The following is a 20,700-nucleotide window of genomic DNA, read 5'->3' as shown; positions in this document are numbered from 1 at the left end:
TTTGTGCGCCGAACTTTTCTAAATTTGTCCTACGCCAAGTTTTAGTGTGAAAACTGCGCAGTGTTTTGTACATGAGGCCCCTGGTCATTTCATGCGGTATGACTGGACGCTGTAAGCCTTTCTTACAGGCCTCCTACTTTCTGCTTCTATTTGAGGTTTTCAGGAGGTTTTTCCATATCTCGTTGTGAAACAGGTTCAGTTCAAGCCACTTCTAACACAATGAACTTTGACCTCAAGGAGCAGACGCTCACCCGACAGGAAGATACGGAGCTTTACTCTGAAGGGAAGCCCGGGTGTTTTGATATAGTTTCCGGTGGGAGCGTGACATTTGATGCAGGACTGTTTCTGCGGCAACAGGATGGAGACGTCATCAGGAGCTGCTGCTGGCGAGGAGCCGCAGAGCAAGGCAGAGAAAAGCCTCGGTGTTAAATTCCCGGAGGAGAATTTAACCAGATTAATTTAATCTGGCTTTATTTCCGGTTCATATTAATCTGGAAATAAAACTTCAAGATTCATTCTGCTTTTTACTTCCGGTCAGAAGACCTACAATCCTGGAAAATATAAACAAATATCAGAAACGTACTAATGAAAAGAACAAATAAATGAATGTAACTAATCTGAATTCAAACAAATCTTAAACAGTAAAGACCAGCAGATATCTGAACACAATATGGGAAGAATTAATAAAAGTATCAGAACAAGAAAATAAATCTGCATTTTAGTTCAGAAGAGACGAGTTGGTCAGAATTTTTTTCTAGAAATAAAAGAAAAACAAGAAACAGAAGAATCCAGATGAAAGTGAACTTTGACCCCAAGGAGGCAGCTGAGATGGAAAAGGTCCAAACTATTTCAGTTCTGGTCCGACCCGGTTCAGTCCATTTTCATGTTAATTTAAAAGCTGCTGCTTTCTTCTTCTGCGGCTCATTCAGCAAGCCGTCCGTTACCATGGAAACAAGCTCCACGTTGCCAAGCATCTGAGAGCAGCTGAGACCCGACAGCACCGGACCGGTTCCGAACCCAGCAAAGTCAATAGAAATCCAGAACAAAGTTGTTAAATATCCTGAAATATGTTTTATATCAAAAAGAATATTTACAAAAACATCAGATTTTAGAATAATTCAACATCTTCTCAATATTCACAACATAAAGAACAAGAATCATAAAACATATAGAGAGGCCAACCGGACCAGAACCGGACCTGCAGGGTTCAATAACCAGAATGGTTCTAATTAATCTGGATTACAAACTGGATCTGTTGGAAATCAGCATAAAATAAACTTCATAACATTTTAGGCGAACTTCTGTAAATATGTATTAGTGGCTAGAAATGATAAAATAAGGAGAAATATTTTCTAATCAAAAACACACCTAAATAAAATCTAAAGGAAAATGTCAAATAAAATACTTTATTGATCCCTTAAAGGGGGAAATTTTGTTTGTCCTAGGATAGTACACAATAAAACATAAAATAAATAAAAATACAATAATCAATCAATAATAAATCAACCAAAGCAACAAAATATTCTCAAATTCTTTATTAAATTTACAATAAAAAAACACAACAAACAGCAAAAAGACGAGAACTTGTTCATGTTTGTTTCTTCAGCTTCAGTTCAGCTGATTCTGTTTACCAGACAAAACCACTTCCTGACATTTTATTTTGAAATGTCTCAGTGATGTGGAGGACTTCCTGTTTGAGCAGCAACAGGAAGTAGATGTCATCAATGTTTCCGTTTACGTCTAAGAAGAAGTTGGTTCCACTGTGTGTCCAGTTGGAGATCATTTGCCTCCTGATGAAGAGGCTCCTCCTTTTCTTCCTCCTCATCGTCCAATCAGAGCTGAGCAGCAGCAGCAGACTTCCTGCAGACGTCTGGAAGCTCCTCCAGCCCCTGCAGCTCCCGCAGACCCTGGACAGAAGAAGAAGAAGAAGAGAGCAGCCAATCAGATCTGCCCAGAGACAAACTGGTTCTACTGGGACTGATTTAAGACCCAACGGTCCTCTGGGTCAGACTGTGATCAGAACCGGTCCAGTTCTGCAGATGAACTGACCTCCAAGACCATGCGGATATGGGCTTTTATTTTGGCGGCGTCCTTGTTGAGCTGCTCAGTGAAGCTGCAAGCAAACACAGTTAGCATGACTAGCATCTCTCATTAGCATAGCTAGCATACATTATTAGCATGACTAGCATCTCTCATCTGGTCCACAAGTGGATCCTGTTAGCGTCGAGCTAACCTGACTGAACTTGTAGGAATCTGACATTTACATGTTGCTGAATATTCAGGACAAAATACAACAATTTATCATATCAATTTGCTTTAACTTGGGCTAATATTGTAAAAAATCTCCAATATTTATGTTTGATATGGAGAAAAACAGAAAAATATTCTAGATTAAACATTTTGTCTCACGCTTCAGCTGATTTTTTTCTTCAATTTTTAAAATTAATATCAAAATGTTCTACAGAAATATTACTATTTTAAACAAAATGAAAAAGATGTTTTAAAAACGCTGATAAATTGCTCAAATTTAAGTATATAAATAAAATCAAAGTTGAATTTTTTACATTTTATATGTTTAGACAATATTTTAGTATTTGATATGAAAAATATTTTAAAATCTGAAAATAAAAAAAATCTTGCTAAAGCATAAAAATCACAGGGAAATTTTTCCATTTCTAAAATAAAATTTACATCTGGAGAAATTATACTTTGAACTTTTCGAACTTGAATAATTTGAGACAAAGTAAAAACAGAAATCAATAAAATGTTAAAATCAGTTTCAAGAAGTAATATAAAATATCAAAATATCTTCTATTGCTGTCGCCATGGCGACAGCGAGCGTACAGCGTCAGCTGATTGGTCTTCTTGTCGATGAAGCGCAGCGCCTCCTGGTGGCTCATCTCCACGAAGAACCCGAACCCGACCAACACCAGAATCCTGGACGGATTGTCCCTGAGGAGAGGAGAGAGCCAGTCAGAACCGGAACCGGAGTCTGGATCATAAATGCCTGGCGCCGTCCGGGTCACATGGCCACAGGAAGGGGCGGAGCTTACACTCGGGCCTGAACGAAGAAGCTGCAGCCCAGATCCACGTCTGCCTTCAGCCGCTGAGGCCCCGCCTCCTGCAGGAACACACCGTAACGTCACCGTGACATCACCGTGACGTCAGAGACGCCAACTACAGCCACACAATATGAAACTAACTTACAAATAAAATATGGAAGAAATTCAAATCCAAATGAAAGATGCCCGAGGTGTAAATGTGAATTAAATCTTTAAAAACTGAAAAGATGTGAGAAAAAATGTACAATTATCCTTTGAAGTAAAATAACAAAAGATTATTTTAAATCCCAAAATAAATTAAATGTAGAAATGGTAAAAATCCAGAATATTTCTTTATCCAATCTGAAAATAAGCTCCGGCTCTTTGTTTGATCAGCTGTCCAGACTGAAGATCAATAATCCTGAGAAATGACGATCAGGAGCTGATTGGTTGTTTTTCATGTTTATCCAAAAGAATAAAAATTAAACTAAGAGGCAGCTTCTGATTTCAGGTTATACTTTCATTTCATCTCCTGGGATTATAATCCAACTCCTGAAAGCTGCTGAGGTCACAGCGCCCCCTGCTGGAGAAATGAGGGAGAAAGGAAAGCGGTGGCAGAGTGAGACCTCTGTCTGGATGGAGAATCTGTGCAGCTACCTCCAGACTCTGGATGGCGTTCTTCAGCTGCAGGTAGTGAGACATCTTCTCATAGAGACGATCCCTCTGCTCTAACACCGCCCTGCAAACACCACAACACCAGAACCGGGTCAGAATCCCTGTGTCCAGCAGAACCAAGACTTCCTCCATCTTGACCTGCAGACATGGCTCTGGTACCGGGTTCTGGAGGACGGGAACAGTTTTCACTGTAGTCCAGAAATCGATTACAAATGGAGAAAGTGTTCTGATGGTCCGGGTCCGCTCAGACGGTTCTGATGGTTCCGGTCCAGGTCGAGCCGATCTTCAACCAGATCCAGATCCCAAACATCAGCTGACATTCTGAGCAGAACCAGAGAGGTTCTGGACCGGTTCCGGATGGAACCTTCTGCTCCCTCTGGCAGCATGAAGCTCTGAGAGACCAGAGAACATCTGGAACCGTCATGGTGGAGCCGCAGGACGCCTGGTTCAGGACTGAGGACTTGGACCGAACCGGACCTCCGGAGCTCCTCGGTCCGTCTCACACCGCAGTCAGCTGGGTGTCCAGTCGGATGTTCGCCGTGGAGTCAGCGGCGTTCAGCGCCAGCCGTTCGGTCTGCTGCCTGCCAGGAGCTCAGAGGTCCAGTTAGGGACCGTCTGCAGGTTCTGGTCCAAAATATCATCCAAATGTTGATTTAAATCAGTAATTCCATTCAAAAAGTGAAATTTGTATATTATATTCATTCATTACACACAGACTGATATATTTCAATGTTTTTTTCTTTTAGTGTTGATGATTATGACTCATAACTAATGAAAACTACAAATTCAGTGTCTCACAAAATTAGAATATTGTGGAAAGATTCAATATTGAAAATCTCTGGTGCTCCACACTAATCAGATAATCACCTGATTAGTGTGGATGTTTCTATTAAAACCTGCAGATGCTTTAAATTGTCTCTCAGTTCAGATCTGCAGGTCACATGACCGCTGACCTGACAGCCGTCCAGAAGACAACCTTTGCTTAAGAAGCCGTTCAGAGTTCAGAGTCTGATGCGTCCGTCGGACGCCGCCTGGCCGACGGACGCCTGGCTGCAGACTGACGGACGCCGCCTGGCCGACGGACGCCTGGCTGCAGACTGACGGACGCCGCCTGGCCGACGGACGCCTGGCTGCAGACTGACGGACGCCGCGCCGCGTGGCTGCAGTAAACCAGGCAGAAGGAAGAACTCAGCACTGAGAGCTGAACATCATCACTCCTTCCTATTGGCCAAGATTTCTAAAAATCTTTTTTTGTTTTGGTCTTCAGTAATACTCTAACTTTCTGAGATACTGAATTTGGGTTTTCATTAGTTGTCAGTTCTAATTATCAACATTAAAAGAAAAAACATTTTAAATATATCAGTTTATGAGTAATAGATGAAAATAATATGTAAGTTTCTCTTTGTGATTGGAATAACTGATTTAACTTCATGATATTCTAGTTGTTTGACCATCACTGTGGACAGAAAGTGGTCATTCATGCTGTCACAGGAGACACTTTGCTCTCCATCAAATTTTTAAGTCGTACTCAATCTTTAAAATAATTTTAATATTTTTTCTTCAATAGCTTCCAAGTCATGTGACCCAGTGACATAAAATCAGTGTGAAATTATTCTACTAGACTGGAGAGACGATCCTCTTCATTTTACTTTACATTTTTACATAACTTTATATTTAAAAATACACTTGGTTTTTAATAGTTTACATCACATATGACCCACTGACAAGAAATAAAAAGGGTGAAATAGAATAAAAATAGTCACAAGGCAAGAAATCTATGTACATACAGTAGATGCTCATGTTTGGTTCGGAAATTTGTAGACGGTCCCTAACTGAACCTCCGAGCGCCAGGCAGGGAGCGGGAGAGAACGGCTGGCCGAAATTAGCGTTCATAAGTCGGATCAACCTGGAGCTAGACGCCGCTTGCTCCGCGGAGCGCGAATATCCGACTAGAAACTAACCCGGTTCCTCTCACCGCGTCTCCATTTCCTTCTGGTTCCGATCCACGTCTGCCAGGTAGAACCTACAGAACCTTCAGTTGACCCGATTCTGCTCAGAAACTCAGCTTCTTCTTTAAATCAGTTCAACCTAACTTCCGGTTTGGTTCGGTTCGGATTCGGAATGAACCAAACCTGTTTCTGTCTAGTTAGTAAGATCGGGTCAGGCTTACCGCAGGTCTCTCCTCAGAACGTCGTTGATGAAAGCTTCATACTGCAGAACCTTCTGGTCCAGACCGCCGGCAGAACCAGCAGGACGAGCCATCATGTTCCGGTTCCGGTTCCAGTTCTGGAACGCCCGAGCAGATCCAGATGAAATTCTCTGATCCCGAAGAGGACTTCTAGAACCCGAACCCTCCTGTTAGCACAGCTAGCATGCTGCTAACTTCTTCTTCTTCTCTTTTTTTTATGGCGGTTGGCAAACAACTTGTATTTGCGGTCCGCCACCTTCCGGATTGGAGTGTGAATCATCCGTGTCGCTGTTAAAATCTCCCCGTGATTCCCGTTCTGCTAGGAAACTAAAAATACTGCAGATGATCTCTGAAACTATTCCCTAATATCTCATTTATTTTTATTCCTACTGAAATCTCTAAGTAACACCTTTCTTTCCTGAACACATTTATTACATTCTAAAAAACAAATATGCTGGACTGTTTCTAATTTTCCACAATAATTACAACAACCTGTATTATGTTTATTAATTATTTTAAGAGTATTATTTAATCCTGAAAGTCCAACTTATTCTAGATATAACATCTTCTTTTTTGATTCTATTACATTTCCTAAATTCCCCAACTTTTTTGGATACTATAATAAAACCTAGCATTGCCTCCTCTATCTCACTATTCTTACCATTTCTTCTTGATATACATTTTAATAATATACTTTACCTGATTTTTACTTATTTTAATATTTAAATCAACAATATTATTTTTTGCAGCACTCTTAGTAAAACTATCAGCCAACTCATTTCCTACCACACCAATGTGGGCAGGAATCCAAACTAGTTTAACATGAGAAACATCATTTTTAATCCTAAATATTGAGTGACTTATATCCAATATAATATCTTGCCTTGATTCTGAATTGAACTCTAGAATATTTATTAATACTTATTGAATCTGAACAAATTAAAACCTCCCTCTCTCTAGTTTCCTCAGTCCACTCTAAAGCCATTAAAATAGCCATTAATTCACCTACACTGTCAATTTTGTATCTGTTATCATTTTATTTCTCATAATATTTACATCTGGAATTACAAATGATATACCTACTCTATCATTTAACATTTTAGAAGCATCTGTATATATTTGTAATACTCTGAATATTCTCTTTTTATATAACTTTCCACCTCCATTTTTTCTAACTGTAAGTTTAAATCAACTTCAGTCCAAAGATCCTTGATGGAATAACAGGAATAAAAACCACAGGACTAATTAGAAACTTATCTATTCCTACATCTTTTACTTTATTTATTATTATCCATCCAAAACTATTCATTTGTTTCTTTTTTTTTCTCGACTAGGTTGCAGCGTAACATATGGAGGATGAACTTCATTCTGTCTGTAAATGTATTAATAATACATTTACTAATTTCTGAATTTAATTCATTTATCGGTTTATTTGTATGTACATTTTTCATCACTTTAAAACTATCCCAGTTTGGTTTTCTTCTGTTTCTATTCCTATGCTGACAGAAATTGGATCATAATAAATTCATTATGTTTTCTTTAAACTGTCCAGCTGCAAATATCAGCTAAAGATTAAGAATCTAAGGTCAGATCAATAACCAATTCCTTACGTCTTACCAAGTCCACCCGAGTGCCTACCCCGTTACTTAGTACCCCGTTACTTAATATCCCGTTACTTAATACCCCGATACTTAGTACCCCGTTACTTAAAACCCCGTTACTTAGTACCCCGTTATTTAATACCCCGTTACTTAGTACCCCGTTACTTAATACCCCGATACTTAGTACCCCGTTACTTAAAACCCCGTTACTTAGTACCCCGTTATTTAATACCCCGTTACTTAGTACCCCGTTATTTAATACCCCGTTACTTAGTACCCCGTTATTTAATACCCCGTTACTTAGTACCCCGTTACTTAATACCCCGTTACTTAGTACCCTGTTATTTAATACCCCGTTATATGGACCCCATTACTTAATACCCCGTTACTTAGTACCCCGTTACTTAGTACCCCGTTACTTAATACCCCGTTACTTAGTACCCCGTTATTTAATACCCCGTTACTTAGTACCCCGTTATTTAATACCCCGTTACTTAGTACCCCGTTATTTAATACCCCGTTATTTAATACCCCGTTACTTAATACCCGGTTACTTAATACCCGTTACTTAGTACCCCGTTACTTAATACCCTGTTACTTAGTACCCCGTTACTTAATACCCTGTTACTTAGTACCCCGTTATTTAATACCCCGTTACTTAGTACCCCGTTACTTAATACCCCGTTACTTAGTACCCCGTTATTTAATACCCTGTTACTTAGTACCCCGTTACTTAATACCCCGTTACTTAATACCCCGTTATTTAATACCCTGTTACTTAGTACCCCGTTATTTAATACCCCGTTACTTAGTACCCCGTTACTTAGTACCCCGTTACTTAATACCTCGTTACTTAGTACCCCGTTACTTAATACCCCGTTACTTAATACCCCGTTATTTAATACCCTGTTACTTAGTACCCCGTTATTTAATACCCCGTTACTTAGTACCCCGTTACTTAGTACCCCGTTACTTAATACCCCGTTACTTAGTACCCCGTTACTTAATACCCCGTTACTTAGTACCCCGTTACTAAATACCCCGTTACTTAGTACCCCGTTACTTAATACCCCGTTACTTAGTACCCCGTTACTTAGTACCCCGTTATTTAATACCCCGTTACTTAGTACCCCGTTATTTAATACCCCGTTACTTAGTACCCCGTTACTTAGTACCCCGTTACTTAATACCCCGTTACTTAGTACCCCGTTACTTAATACCCCGTTACTTAGTACCCCGTTACTTAATACCCCGTTACTTAATACCCGTTACTTAGTACCCCATTATTTAATACCCCGTTACTTAGTACCCCGTTACTTAATACCCTGTTACTTAGTACCCCGTTACTTAGTACCCCGTTACTTAATACCCCGTTACTTAGTACCCCGTTACTTAATACCCCGTTACTTAATACCCTGTTACTTAGTACCCCGTTACTTAGTACCCCGTTATTTAATACCCCGTTACTTAGTACCCCGTTACTTAATACCCGTTACTTAGTACCCCGTTACTTAATACCCCGTTACTTAGTACCCCGTTACTTAATACCCCGTTACTTAGTACCCCGTTACTTAATACCCGTTACTTAGTACCCCGTTACTTAGTACCCCGTTACTTAATACCCGTTACTTAGTACCCCGTTACTTAATACCCCGTTACTTAGTACCCCGTTACTTAGTACCCCGTTACTTAGTACCCCGTTACTTAATACCCGTTACTTAGTACCCCGTTACTTAATACCCCGTTACTTAGTACCCCGTTACTTAGTACCCCGTTACTTAGTACCCCGTTACTTAATACCCCGTTACTTAGTACCCCGTTACTTAATACCCCGTTACTTAGTACCCCGTTATTTAATACCCCGTTATTTAATACCCCGTTACTTAGTACCCCGTTATTTAATACCCCGTTACTTAGTACCCCGTTATTTAATACCCCGTTACTTAGTACCCCGTTATTTAATACCCCGTTACTTAGTACCCCGTTATTTAATACCCCGTTACTTAGTACCCCGTTATTTAATACCCCGTTACTTAGTACCCCGTTATTTAATACCCCGTTACTTAGTACCCCGTTATTTAATATTACCAATTCTTTTTCTTCAATCTTCTAAAATCCCTCCATTATAATCATCTTGATTTTTCCATAAATGCGTTGAAGTTCCCACACCAAACTATTTTCCCTCTCCAATTCTCTCTTTAAAGTTTTAACTTTTCTAATTGTTTGTAAGGATTGTAATAATTTATTATTTTAATATTCTCATCATTTGTCCAAATTTCTACAGCAATAATTTCTAAATCTGATATTATTTGGAGCTGAATAAATGTTATGTTTCCCTTTACAAATATGGCCGCCTCCTCCAGTCCCATTTATTCTGTCTTTATGTAAGACTGAGTAACCATGAACACTAAACTGTAGTGATGGTTTGAGCCATGATTGTTGAATGCATATTACATCTGGTTTTGTATTTAGATTATTAATGAAGCCTTTAAATTATTCCTGACCATTTGCTGTTAGACTGCGAGCGTTTCATAGTAATATTAGGATTATGTGATGATTTGAGAAGCTTCAGATGATCCTTCCTCATCTCTAAGCTCATCATGGATTTTTTCCAAGATAAATCTTTGGCATTAAAAAACTTTGTAGCTGCCTTTACTATGATTTTTATTTTTTCAGCTTTAGTTCTTGCTTGTTCTGAGCAGTTTATGATAGATGCAAGAAAAGGAATCAATTTTTCTAATGTAATGTTACACTGATTATTGTCTGCAATTCTTTCATAATTTGTTTTTGGATCATTATCATTATTCTTTATTTCTCTCACTTCTTCAGTAATCCTCTTATCAGTTTAACTTTTTGAATTTCAGCTGCCTCTTTTCTTACCATGCACCCTGCATATGCTGCAGTTTGATTTCCTCCACAGTTACAACATTTAACAGGATTATTTCCACCTGTTCACCTCCACGTCTCTGTTTCCCTTGACAAACGTTCGCAGTTTGTCCAAACCTTTGACACTTATATCTGAGAGGTGGTGGAATATAAGCTCTTACATTAAAGCTCATATAACCAATCATGACCTTATCAGGTAGAACTTTATCTTTATATCCAGTAGTAAATGTACTGTCCATTTTCTCCCCACTCCTAAAAGCCTGTAATCTCCCCTCCTTTTATTATTTTCTTTAGCTCCTCCAAGTTTCTCCTACAGGAATCCTTGATATTACCCCTTTTACTCCTCTTTCTTCCCCAACTACCTTTCTTTCCAGCATTTCTTTTTTACACACCATTTGTAATTTTAGGGCCTTATTATTTTGCTCAGCTTTTTTGCAAATGATAAATAGGTTTCCATCCCTTAAGACTTTAGCTAGTTCTACATCTCCAATAACTTTCTTTAATCCATTTGACAAACTGATAGGACTTACTCCAATCATATCCTGTCCAGCCTTAAATTTTAATATAACTTTAAAATCTTCCTACATTATTTTCTTTCTTATTTCAACTCTTTCTTCCTGATCCTCAAGGGATCTTTTACCAGCATTTAGTCGCCTTTTAACCTTTCTTTCCCCCTCCCCTCTTCTATTAATGGTTCATTTTAGCCTCCATTTTAGCTAAAGGACTGAAAATGGTTTAAATGATATCTAACCAATATCATTTATGGTTTAAATGATATTTATACATGAATCTCCAAAGGGCTTCATGGCCTTTGGAGATTCATGTATTTATAATCGAATCAGAAATGAATGCAACATTTCTGATTCGATTATAAAGATCTTTTCCCTGGTGATCCAATCATTAGATTATCAAAAGGCTTTTGATACAGTTAGTCACAACTTTATTTTGACTTTATATTTGTCCTTTTTTTAACTTTGGTAAGTTTTTCATTAAAGCCTTTAGGACACTTTATAGAGATAAAAACATTTCTATAAACTTCTATACGGCACATCTAGTTGGTTTTATATCCATGAAGGGCTTGGCCAGGCTGTTCGGCCACAACTTACATTTTCCTGCTTGTTCTAAAAGATTTAATCAGACAGAGCTCATTTCAGGGAATTAAAATGTTTGATCAAGAAATAAAAATGTCACAACTTGCTGACGATACAACAGTATTTTTAAGAGATTCTAATGAAATTCCTGTAGCTCTGTCTGTTACAGCTAAACTCTCAAGCATTTCAAGATTGAAAGTCAATCTAAAGAAAAGTGAAATCCTTCCTTTAAATTCGACGGCTGTTACTGAAATTTGTGGTATCCCTGTAAAAAACACTGCAACTTACCTAGGAGTTAAAATCTCCACAGTAACAGGGGTCATAATTTTACCCCTGTTTGTGAATCTATTACAAATAAATGTAACACTTGGTTAACCGGGGATTGAACTATTTATGAGCAAAGCAGAAGGAATGTCCAGGGTGTCATATCTTTTCTCGTCACTAGATGTCAGTAAATCGCTCTGTTCTGAATACCTCATGGTGCCTTTTTCAGGCTGGTTGCCTGAAATACGTTTATATTCATAAAAAACCTGCTGCTCCTTCCCTGTCTAGAATATAAGTTTTCTACATTTTTATTTTCTTTACTAACTCTGACTATAAAAGTTAAACTATTGTTGCTGATGGATTGGTTTGCCATCGTCACGTAACTGAGTTTTCTGACCAATAGCGGAAGGTCCGTGTGACGTCAGAAGGTTAGCTGCTCAGAGCCTCGGTTACCATGGTGACGTCCTCTGCGTGTCTGGTTTAGTGGTCAGTTTGTGTGAGTCTTTGCTCAGCTCTTCCTGTCGCACAGCTAGCTTAGCCGCACCGTTACCATGACGACACGTCATCTTCAAAGCGGGTTTCCGTTCAGATGCGCGTTTCTTTCCGTTTGTTCTCCGCAGCCGAATGATAGTAACGGGTTTTGTTAGAGTCGTCGTGAAAAGAACGACTGATTCGGTTCGAGCTGAAACGAGAAGAACCTCTGAGTTCCTTAAAGTGATTCATTTCTGCATGAGGTTCTTCCTCCATCGCTGCTCACCTGGAAGACTCCAGGTTGATTCTTATTGGTTGTTCTTCACTACAGAGCCCCGGTCCTCCCCGGTTCGGTCCGGTCCGGTCCGGCAGACATGGAGCAGTACAGCATCCTGGGTCGGATCGGAGAAGGAGCTCATGGCATTGTCTTCCAGGCCAAACACATCGAGGTATCTGGGGCTGCTTTGAGTCTGGTTCTGGTCCGGTTCTGGTTCCGGTTCTGGTCCGGCCCATCAGGTCTCTGCTGTGTGTCAGACAGGAGAGACGGTGGCCCTGAAGAAGGTGGCTCTGAGGAAGCTGGAGGACGGGATCCCGAACCAGGCAGTGAGGGAGATCAAGGCTCTGCAGGAGATCGAGGACAACCAGCATGTGAGTGCTGGTTCTGGTTCTGGTTCTGATGGTTCTGGTTCTGATGGTTCTGGTTCTGATGGTTCTGGTTCTGGTTCTCCTCAGGTGGTGAAGCTGAAGGATTTCTTCCCTCATGGAACCGGCTTTGTCCTGGTCTTTGACTTCATGCTCTCTGACCTCTCTGAGGTCATCAGGAACTCCCAGCGACCTCTGACCCCGGCGCAGGTGAAGGGCTACATGATGATGCTGCTGAAGGGCGTGGCCTTCCTGCACCAGAACTCCATCATGCACCGGGTCAGCGCCGATGGGTCGTCACTTTATGTCATTTATTTTCTAAACTGAAAAAAATGATCAGAAAAGTTCCCAGTGTTCCCAGTTTAAAGAATCCATCTGCTTGTGTTTCCTGTCCAGGACCTGAAGCCCGCCAACCTCCTCATCAGTTCCTCGGGTCACCTGAAGGTGGCAGACTTCGGCCTGGCCCGGCTGTTCAGTGACCAGGGGGAGAGGCTCTACAGCCACCAGGTAGCCACCAGGTAAGCAGCCGAGGCTCCGCCCCCAGAGGGCCCCGAGAGGGCTGTTCACTTCCTGTCTGCACAGGAAGTGAACCTGTGGGCCGTGGCGTCTTAGCGGACCCGACCCAGAAGTGTTTCCTCTCTCCAGGTGGTACCGAGCCCCAGAGCTGCTGTACGGAGCCCGGAAATACGATGAGGGAGTTGACCTGTGGTAAGAGGCTCTGCGGCGGTTCTGGTGGACCGTGCGGCGGTTCTGACCGTGCGGCGGTTCTGTTGGACCGGTCTCAGGCTCTCTGGTTTCAGGGCGGTGGGCTGTATCTTCGGAGAGCTGCTCAACTCCTCTCCTCTGTTTCCCGGGGAAAACGACATCGAACAGCTCTGCTGCGTCCTGCGGGTTCTGGGGACGCCGACCCGGGAGAGCTGGCCCGTAAGAACCGCACCTCACCGCTCAGCAGAACACACAGTGTCTAGAACCAGAACCAGGGTCAGAACCAGGCAGGTATCAGGCCCGGCTCTACCTAAACCCAGAAACAGGAAGGTTCTGGTTCTGATGGGTTCACCTCTGGTCTGCTTCCAGAACCAGATCTAGACCTGAGGAGTTCTGGATGGACTGACGGTTTCTGTCGGTCCAGTCAGAACGTTTGGAATGTTGAAGGAATCACTGGAGCAGCTTTGGGTTCTGGTGGAGTTCTGGCTCAGGTTCTGGTGGACGGTGAGCGGTTCTGGAGATGGAATGATCGGAACCGCTCATCTGACCGGAGCAGGAACTGGAACCGAGCCCTGAGGAACTTCCTCCAGACGTGTTCAGGTTGAGGATGATCTTTTGGACGATGTCGGTACCCGACTGAGACCAGAACCAGAACCTCTGCCTTCTCTCCTCCAGGAAATGGTCGAGTTGCCAGATTATAATAAAATCACCTTCAAGGAGAATCCAGCGATCCCATTGGAGGAGATCGTCCCTGACACCTGTCCTCAGGCTGTGGACCTGCTCTGCCGCTTCCTGGTCTACCCGTCCAGGCGGCGCTGCTCGGCCACACAGGTGAGCCTCGGGGGTCCAGGTGGCTCGTTAACGTACCGCTCGTTAGTGGAGCTGATCTCTGATTGGTTGTTCCTCCTGTAGGCTCTCATCCATCCCTTCTTCTTCTCCTCTCCTCTTCCTGCTCACCACTCTGAGCTGCCCATCCCTCAGAGGGGGGGTCGCCCTCCCCGCCAGCGCCTGCAGGCTCCGCCCACCGACTTCTCTGTGGACCTGCCCCTGCAGAACAGCGTGGTGGACCCCGCGTTGCTGCGGCCACACGCCCCCTGCCTCTGAAAAGACTCAAAGTGTTGGAAATGAGAGGAGGGGAGAGAACTACTGAACTGAACTGAACTACTGAACTGAACTGAACTGAACTGAACTACTGAACTGAACTGTACTGAACTACTGAACTGAACTACTGAACTGAACTGAACTACTGAACTGAACTGAACTGAACTGAACTACTGAACTGAACTGTACTGAACTACTGAACTGAACTACTGAACTGAACTGAACTACTGAACTGAACTGAACTGAACTGAACTACTGAACTGAACTGTACTGAACTACTGAACTGAACTGTACTGAACTACTGAACTGAACTACTGAACTGAACTGTACTGAACTACTGTACTGAACTGAACTACTGGACTGAACTACTGAACTGAACTGAACTGAATTGTACTGAGTTTGTTTTTTTCGTTTTGCATCAGCTGCTTTGTAAAGTGTGTAACTGACTTGTTTCCATAGAAACCGGTGGTTGGTCTTCATGACCTGCAGTTACTGGTGTTACTGGGAAGGCCAGTAAAGTCTTCACTCCCATTTTGCTCCCAGTATGAATGAGCTGGAACAGAACCTTCTGGTTCCCTCAGGATGATGGTTCTGGTTGGATTCACTGGGAGAATCCCAGTCCTCCCAGTGTGGAAGCGGAGCACCAGACAGGACTGTTTGGACCCTAGAAGCTTCAGCGCTGATCTATGATGTTGCTTCATGTCCGGTTTCATCACCAAAAACCACAGAACAAGCGTTGTGTGGGCGGGGCCAGCGGTGGGCGGGGCCAGCGGTGGGCGGGGCCAGCGGTGGGCGGGGCCAGCGGTGGGCGGAGCGCTGGCTCCTCTCAGAAGGAGCAGACCGAGGAGCAGCTTCTCAGTCCTCTGTGTTGCATCAAAGATCCTCTACGACCAGACAGAGCTCTCACTCCCAGAAGAACAGAGATGATGTCAGGTGTGACTCCATCAGCTGATTGGTCGTCAGGCTCTCCAGCCACCAGGGGTCAGAGGTCATCAGGCTTCAGGATGAAGGTCAGGACCTGCAGTCTCTGCTTTCTGTTAGCGGATCAAAGAGTTTTTAGGAAGAATAATCTGGATATCAGGTGAAATGTTTTTATTTGTGCTTTTCCATGTTGTTTCTTCGTCACAGTGGAACCAGTTCAGCTCCACTGGTTCCCAGTCAGTTCATGTCAGGATTCAGCCTGCAGCTGGGATTAAATCTGCTCTCCTCTGGTCAATCCAGGAGCCGATCAGGGACTATCTGGAGCTGCTGTCAGCTCTGCGGCTCCTCAGGGCTCCATCTTTGGTCCCTGTTGCTTCCTCTGATCCGCCAGGCCCCCTGCTGGGGTTCCTCTGTGTGTCAGGAAACGTTTGTCTTCAATAGGCTCCAAGATCCCCGAATGCTTCTGACGCTGACAGCTCACCTTTGACCCTGACCTGAGCTTCCTTGCATATTTTTGTGTGTGACGATGTTGTTGCGTCTGATTGGTTGTTGCAGCTCGGCGCTGAAGCTCACTGGTCGGCCTCGGATGAATCCGGGCTCCTCAGACGGCCTCACCGATTGGACGACCCCAGTCTGTCACTGGGCTCCGCCTACAGCCCGCCTCCTGTCTACTCCTTATATGGGCATCCTGCTCCGGCTCCGCCCCCTGCCTTCCTGCGTCCCTCCCCACCTGGATGGGACCTGCTCAGTCCTTCCTGGTCTCCGGCCTGGAGTGAGCCAGGTGAGTGTTTACCTGTGGCTGTTCTGGCCTGTGATTGGTGGAACCCTGAGCAGCTTGTCTCTCTGCAGAGCGCCGCCAGTGTTTCGGCTGCGGGACCCACAGCGCCCTCCTGTGGAGGAGGGAGGCAGCAGGAACGCACCTGTGTTCCACCTGCAGCGTGCGACAGCAGAACCCGCCGCTGCTGCGGCCCAAGAGGAGAGCGGTGAGGTCACGCCTGCTGGTTACCGTAGAAACAGATCCACCTGGGGGCAGAGCCAGAGCCTCTTGCTGGAACTGTGAGAAGGTTCTCAACCGGGTCAGAACCGACCCAGTCAGAAGCTGCTGCTTCATCCAGACTGGAGGAAATTCAGCCTCCAGCCAGCAGGGGGCGCTGTGTTCAGGCGTCCTCAGCGTTCCGTCTCTTCCTGCTTCCAGGCGGCGGCCAGGAAAGGAACTCAGTGCTCCAACTGCGGGACGGGAACCACGTCTTTGTGGAGGAGAAACGCTGCAGGAGACGCCGTCTGCAACGCCTGTGGCCTCTACTACAAGCTGCACCAGGTGACGCCTCACTTCCTGGAACTTTGTACTGACAGCCATCTTGGTAGACAGTTGGTATGGCAACAATAAACAAACCACAAGCTTAGAACTAGTGCTCTCCTCTTATACAAGTTCATTACAGCCTTTACTCAGTTACAGTTTCTGAGTTCTCTGTGTGATACTAAGATAAATATCAGTGACATTGGCTGTAGTTTTCACTGCTGACTGTTAGCTTAGCTAGTGCTAGGCCTGCCACGATAACAAATTTTGCTCAACGATTAATTGTCTCAAAAATTATTGCGATAAACGATAATATTGTTTGAAGACTTTTCCACACTGATTTAATGGAAATGACGTAATAATGCATGTGATTTCCTGCCAAAGATAGATACACTTTATTTTCAAAAGAATATTTAACACTGGAGCTGATAAACTAAATAAACTAAACAACCAAAAACAAAATGGATTCTCAGTCTCCATTAACAAAAAACTCACTTGAAAAAAAAAACTAAGCAACATAAAGCCAAAGTGAAAATAAATACTGCATTCAACCTAAAGATTATGAAGTGTGTATATTATGTTGCCCTTCAGTAATAATTAGATTTAAATAGAGAAGATGGGCACATCGACTACCTGATGCAATAATTCACACTACACGATTTTTTGCTCCTATTTTTCCCCTTACAACAATCTTAAAACGTTGGTCGTCCCTGACTGGGATCTTAACTCAGCCTGTTGAATGTGACAGGCAGCCAATCAGAAAGCCGGATTCTCCTCGCTGTTTTCTGAGGGTACATTATGGAGGGGAATCCCAAACAGCTGACACGGCGCAACCCGAAGTCCAGGACATTGGAGATGATATGTGGAAACAACATTAATGTTTATTCAACATGCAAAGAATATAGAAATGACAAGAGGAGGAGTTGGAGCGAAATTGCTACCGCAGTTGATAAACCCGGTAACTTTTCAGCTGTTCTTCGTTAACGTGACATAAACAGGTTCTAATGATTTTCATTCAGTCAGGACTTTACGCTGACACTAGCCACATGCATTGCAGGTAGATTGCAGTAAAGCATTGATTAATGCTGGTTTTAAAATTAGTTCACTGAACTTGTAGCCATTATTTTGTTCCCATTGTTGGAAACCACACGGCAGGACCGAACCCGATGGAACCGTTATACCTAGGATTTCTGTCGGCTAATGTGTGATCTGTCAGGTTTTAAAAATGGGCCGACAATCCAATCGTGTCGTCTGCGCTGAGCTTTACACTAAGGAAATGAGGTCAGAGGTCAGTGGAGAGCACCGGAGTTGAGCCTTTTTTCATTCAGTATCATTAACAGAAAGAGAAAAAGGCAGCAAGAGACGATAATGCCGATAATTAAAATGAAGTCGATAGTTTTAATTTATCGTACGATTAATCGATTTACCGTTTATCGGACAGGCCTGGCTAGTGCAGCTTTTATCTGCTAGCTAAGAGGACACAGTCAGCAGAACCTGATTGTTCACATGAAGAGATCGTACATATTTTATAAATCTGTTTAAATGTTGATGTTAAGCGGCCATGTTGGATAAACTCTTCCTGCTCACTAGCATTGAGCTGCAGTAGCAGATCAGCGGCGGCTCGTCCACATCGTCGGACATGTTTCATTCTCCGTCTCATCCGGGTCGACCCAACAGCAGCCATTTTGTTCTCGTCTCTTTCACCTTGTCCAGAGTTCAGCTCCGCGCTGCGCTGCCTACCAAGATGGCGGTTCGATGGTGCAGATCTTTTCCGGTTCATTCTTGTGGGAACTTTGTTTTTTTTATCACACAGAAATAATTAACTCTGACCAGAGAAGTCTGGAGTGGTGTAACATGTGACCTTTGACCCCTCTGTCTGCAGGTGCATCGGCCACTGGCACTGAGGAAGGACGGGATCCAGACCAGGAAGAGACGATCGGCCAATCAGAGGCCAGGCAGGAAGGGAGCTGACCAATCAGGGCCCTGGGCTGGCCCGCTGTGCTGAACCGGACCAGTTCTGTGACCCGGTTCCTCTGAGGATGATGATGATGATGAAGTGGAATAAAGCATGTGAAGCTGGGGTCATGTGTTTGGTTCTGTTCTGGTCCGTTTGGACCCATCTGGGCAGCAGAGGCAGATTCTCCTGCCTGGAGGCAGACAGTGAAGGCATCGCCCCCCCGCCACCCACGTTGTGCAACGCAGGAGGTTCTGGTTTTCCGGAACCAGACAGAAAAAGCCAAGAAAGGAAAAGGGAGAAGAAGAAGAAAACGGTTGGTGGTCTGAGGCCGAAACGCCTGAGAGGCGCTAACGGACCCAACGGCGCCAGAGACCACAGAACTCAGAACACACAGAACACACACCTCACTGAACACACAGAACACACACCTCACTGAACACACAGAACACACACCTCACTGAACACACTGAACACACACCTCAGCAAGTCCTGGTTCTGGTTCTGGTCCTCCAGGTGTTTTTTCTTCTTCTTCTAATTAGGATGAAACAACCAATCAGAGCTCAGCTCCAATGAGTGGTCTTTGATGTCTTCAATAAACTTTAATAATAATAAATCGATGCTAACATGGAATAAGTGTGAAGATGTTCAGTGAAGCTCAAAGGATTCAAACAGGAAAAACTGGAAATTCAAACCTTCTGAAAAATATCAGAAATAATTTATGAATCAAACGAACGGAAGAGGAAGCAACAAACAGTGATAAAGTTCTGAGTCCAAAACACGAATCCAGACAAGAGGAATAAAAAACGTTAATCAGATTAAATCCACGTTTCTGGTTTCTGGTTTTTTACCAAACTTTAAATCTAAAAACTGATCAATGGTTATCAATAATGTGACCATTCAGGTGTGTCAGCTGATCAGACGCAGAGAGGAGGGTCAGAGGTCACGGCAGGTCAGCAGGTTCTGGGCCGGGTCAGCAGAAGGTTCTGATGAAGGACTCAACTTGTTGCAGCAAGGAGTTTGGTAATCTGACAATCTGGATTAGAGCCTGGCTGCTTTAACATTTACTAACTTATTTAAAACGCTTCTGAATTATTAATCTGCATCTTTTAACGATTGCTGTAAAAATACTGGATTGAAAAATCTGCAGAATGGAGATCTAAAGTAATCATCAGCGGATCAATATCTGGATTGATTGATGGTAAATCTACTTAATCCATAAAACTTCCCAGATCTTCAAAGTGAATATTAAATATTATTGACAGTCTGAGGAAGTTCTTCAGCTGAATTAATTTTTAAAATGAATTTATGGATAAAGACTTTTTATTTTATTTATTGTTGATTAGGTACTTTATTCATCCTAAAGGGATGAATATGAATATTTGTTTAATTTCGCCCTGACAGATTATTTCATCTCATTAATCTGGTTTGGATGTTTTTTGTAACAAATCTCTAAAATGATTTTCAAAGAATTTTTTTTCTGTATAAATAAAGGATTATTTGATTATCGATTCGTTTTGAATGAATCCATATTTCCAGGACAGCTTGGAGTTCAGTTCTCGGTTCTTATTCCAGGACCTGGAACGTTCTGTTCGGATGGTTCTGTTCGGATGGTTCTGTTGGTTCCGCAGAAGCTCCTCCTCCATCCAACAAACTTTTAACAAACCGATCAGCCTGATTGATTCGCAGACTCGCAGTGCGCATGCTCAGAGGCGGGGCACGGGGTGCTGCTTTCAGGGGCGCCTCGGAAAGCAAATAAGAAAGTTTTGATGGATTAGACTCTCCTCAGGTTCAACTGAACGTTCACCAGAACCGTGTCGGTCAACATTGAAGAGATGGTTCGTAATGTCTGCACTGATTCGT

The 20,700-nt window shown here is 43.1% G+C and overlaps 3 protein-coding genes across 7 annotated transcripts; 2 read left to right on the top strand and 1 right to left on the bottom strand.

Annotated features, from left to right (window-relative positions):
* Window positions 1–1,529: 1,529 nt before the first annotated feature.
* Window positions 1,530–8,044, bottom strand: uxt (ubiquitously expressed prefoldin like chaperone). 3 transcript variants are annotated; one of them, XM_023336087.1, is made up of 6 exons: window positions 5,887–5,976; window positions 3,876–4,340; window positions 3,699–3,780; window positions 3,054–3,121; window positions 2,845–2,952; window positions 1,530–1,907 (listed from the first exon to the last, which is right to left on the bottom strand). In XM_023336087.1, the coding sequence occupies exons 3-6, from the start codon at window positions 3,741–3,743 to the stop codon at window positions 1,628–1,630; spliced, it is 501 nt and encodes a 166-aa protein (XP_023191855.1). In that variant the 5' UTR covers window positions 3,744–3,780; window positions 3,876–4,340; window positions 5,887–5,976; the 3' UTR covers window positions 1,530–1,627. The 3 variants fall into 3 exon arrangements, with proteins under 3 accessions (XP_023191855.1, XP_023191853.1, XP_005813846.1); XM_005813789.3 differs by lacking the exon at window positions 3,876–4,340 and adding an exon at window positions 2,050–2,113 and having other exon boundaries at window positions 1,703–1,907; window positions 5,887–8,038; XM_023336085.1 differs by lacking the exon at window positions 3,876–4,340 and having other exon boundaries at window positions 5,887–8,044.
* A 3,116-nt stretch (window positions 8,045–11,160) lies between these two features.
* On the top strand, window positions 11,161–14,783 carry cdk20 (cyclin dependent kinase 20). Of its 2 annotated transcripts, XM_005813790.2 has the most exons (8): window positions 11,173–12,666; window positions 12,752–12,865; window positions 12,950–13,138; window positions 13,256–13,377; window positions 13,505–13,567; window positions 13,660–13,783; window positions 14,240–14,395; window positions 14,477–14,783. In XM_005813790.2, the coding sequence occupies exons 1-8, from the start codon at window positions 12,592–12,594 to the stop codon at window positions 14,666–14,668; spliced, it is 1,035 nt and encodes a 344-aa protein (XP_005813847.1). In that variant the 5' UTR covers window positions 11,173–12,591; the 3' UTR covers window positions 14,669–14,783. The 2 variants fall into 2 exon arrangements, 1 of the variants encoding a protein (XP_005813847.1); XR_002752952.1 differs by lacking the exon at window positions 14,477–14,783 and having other exon boundaries at window positions 11,161–12,666; window positions 13,660–14,164; window positions 14,240–14,331.
* Window positions 14,784–14,998: 215 nt separating this feature from the next.
* Window positions 14,999–18,963, top strand: LOC102223432 (endothelial transcription factor GATA-2-like). Of its 2 annotated transcripts, XM_005813794.3 has the most exons (5): window positions 14,999–15,675; window positions 16,142–16,367; window positions 16,436–16,569; window positions 16,782–16,904; window positions 18,766–18,963. In XM_005813794.3, exons 1-5 carry the CDS (start codon window positions 15,352–15,354, stop codon window positions 18,886–18,888), a joined length of 930 nt encoding a protein of 309 aa, XP_005813851.3. In that variant the 5' UTR covers window positions 14,999–15,351; the 3' UTR covers window positions 18,889–18,963. The 2 variants fall into 2 exon arrangements, with proteins under 2 accessions (XP_005813851.3, XP_023188387.1); XM_023332619.1 differs by having other exon boundaries at window positions 16,436–16,904; window positions 18,766–18,884.
* Window positions 18,964–20,700: the final 1,737 nt, after the last annotated feature.

This window comes from Xiphophorus maculatus, chromosome 1, assembly GCF_002775205.1.
Source record: "Xiphophorus maculatus strain JP 163 A chromosome 1, X_maculatus-5.0-male, whole genome shotgun sequence".
NCBI classification, from domain to species: Eukaryota; Metazoa; Chordata; class Actinopteri; order Cyprinodontiformes; family Poeciliidae; genus Xiphophorus; species Xiphophorus maculatus.
The sequence above is the reverse complement of the archived record's forward strand: the minus strand, read 5'-3'. Positions and strand labels throughout refer to the sequence as shown.

Excerpts from the sequence above, each read along its gene's own strand:
- uxt (XM_023336085.1), bottom strand. The coding sequence starts at position 5,981 with ATGATGGCTCGTCCTGCTGGTTCTGCCGGCGGTCTGGACCAGAAGGTT. Across the intron at positions 3,122-3,698 it reads ACGCCATCCAGAGTCTGGAG|GAGGCGGGGCCTCAGCGGCT; the intron begins GTAGCTGCACAG and ends GTGTTCCTGCAG. Across the intron at positions 2,953-3,053 it reads TTCTTCGTTCAGGCCCGAGT|GGACAATCCGTCCAGGATTC; the intron begins GTAAGCTCCGCC and ends TCCTCTCCTCAG.
- cdk20 (XM_005813790.2), top strand. The coding sequence starts at position 12,592 with ATGGAGCAGTACAGCATCCTGGGTCGGATCGGAGAAGGAGCTCATGGC. Across the intron at positions 12,667-12,751 it reads TCCAGGCCAAACACATCGAG|ACAGGAGAGACGGTGGCCCT; the intron begins GTATCTGGGGCT and ends GCTGTGTGTCAG. Across the intron at positions 13,784-14,239 it reads CGACCCGGGAGAGCTGGCCC|GAAATGGTCGAGTTGCCAGA; the intron begins GTAAGAACCGCA and ends TCTCTCCTCCAG.
- LOC102223432 (XM_023332619.1), top strand. The coding sequence starts at position 15,352 with ATGATGTTGCTTCATGTCCGGTTTCATCACCAAAAACCACAGAACAAG. Across the intron at positions 15,676-16,141 it reads CATCAGGCTTCAGGATGAAG|CTCGGCGCTGAAGCTCACTG; the intron begins GTCAGGACCTGC and ends TGGTTGTTGCAG. Across the intron at positions 16,905-18,765 it reads TCTACTACAAGCTGCACCAG|GTGCATCGGCCACTGGCACT; the intron begins GTGACGCCTCAC and ends CTCTGTCTGCAG.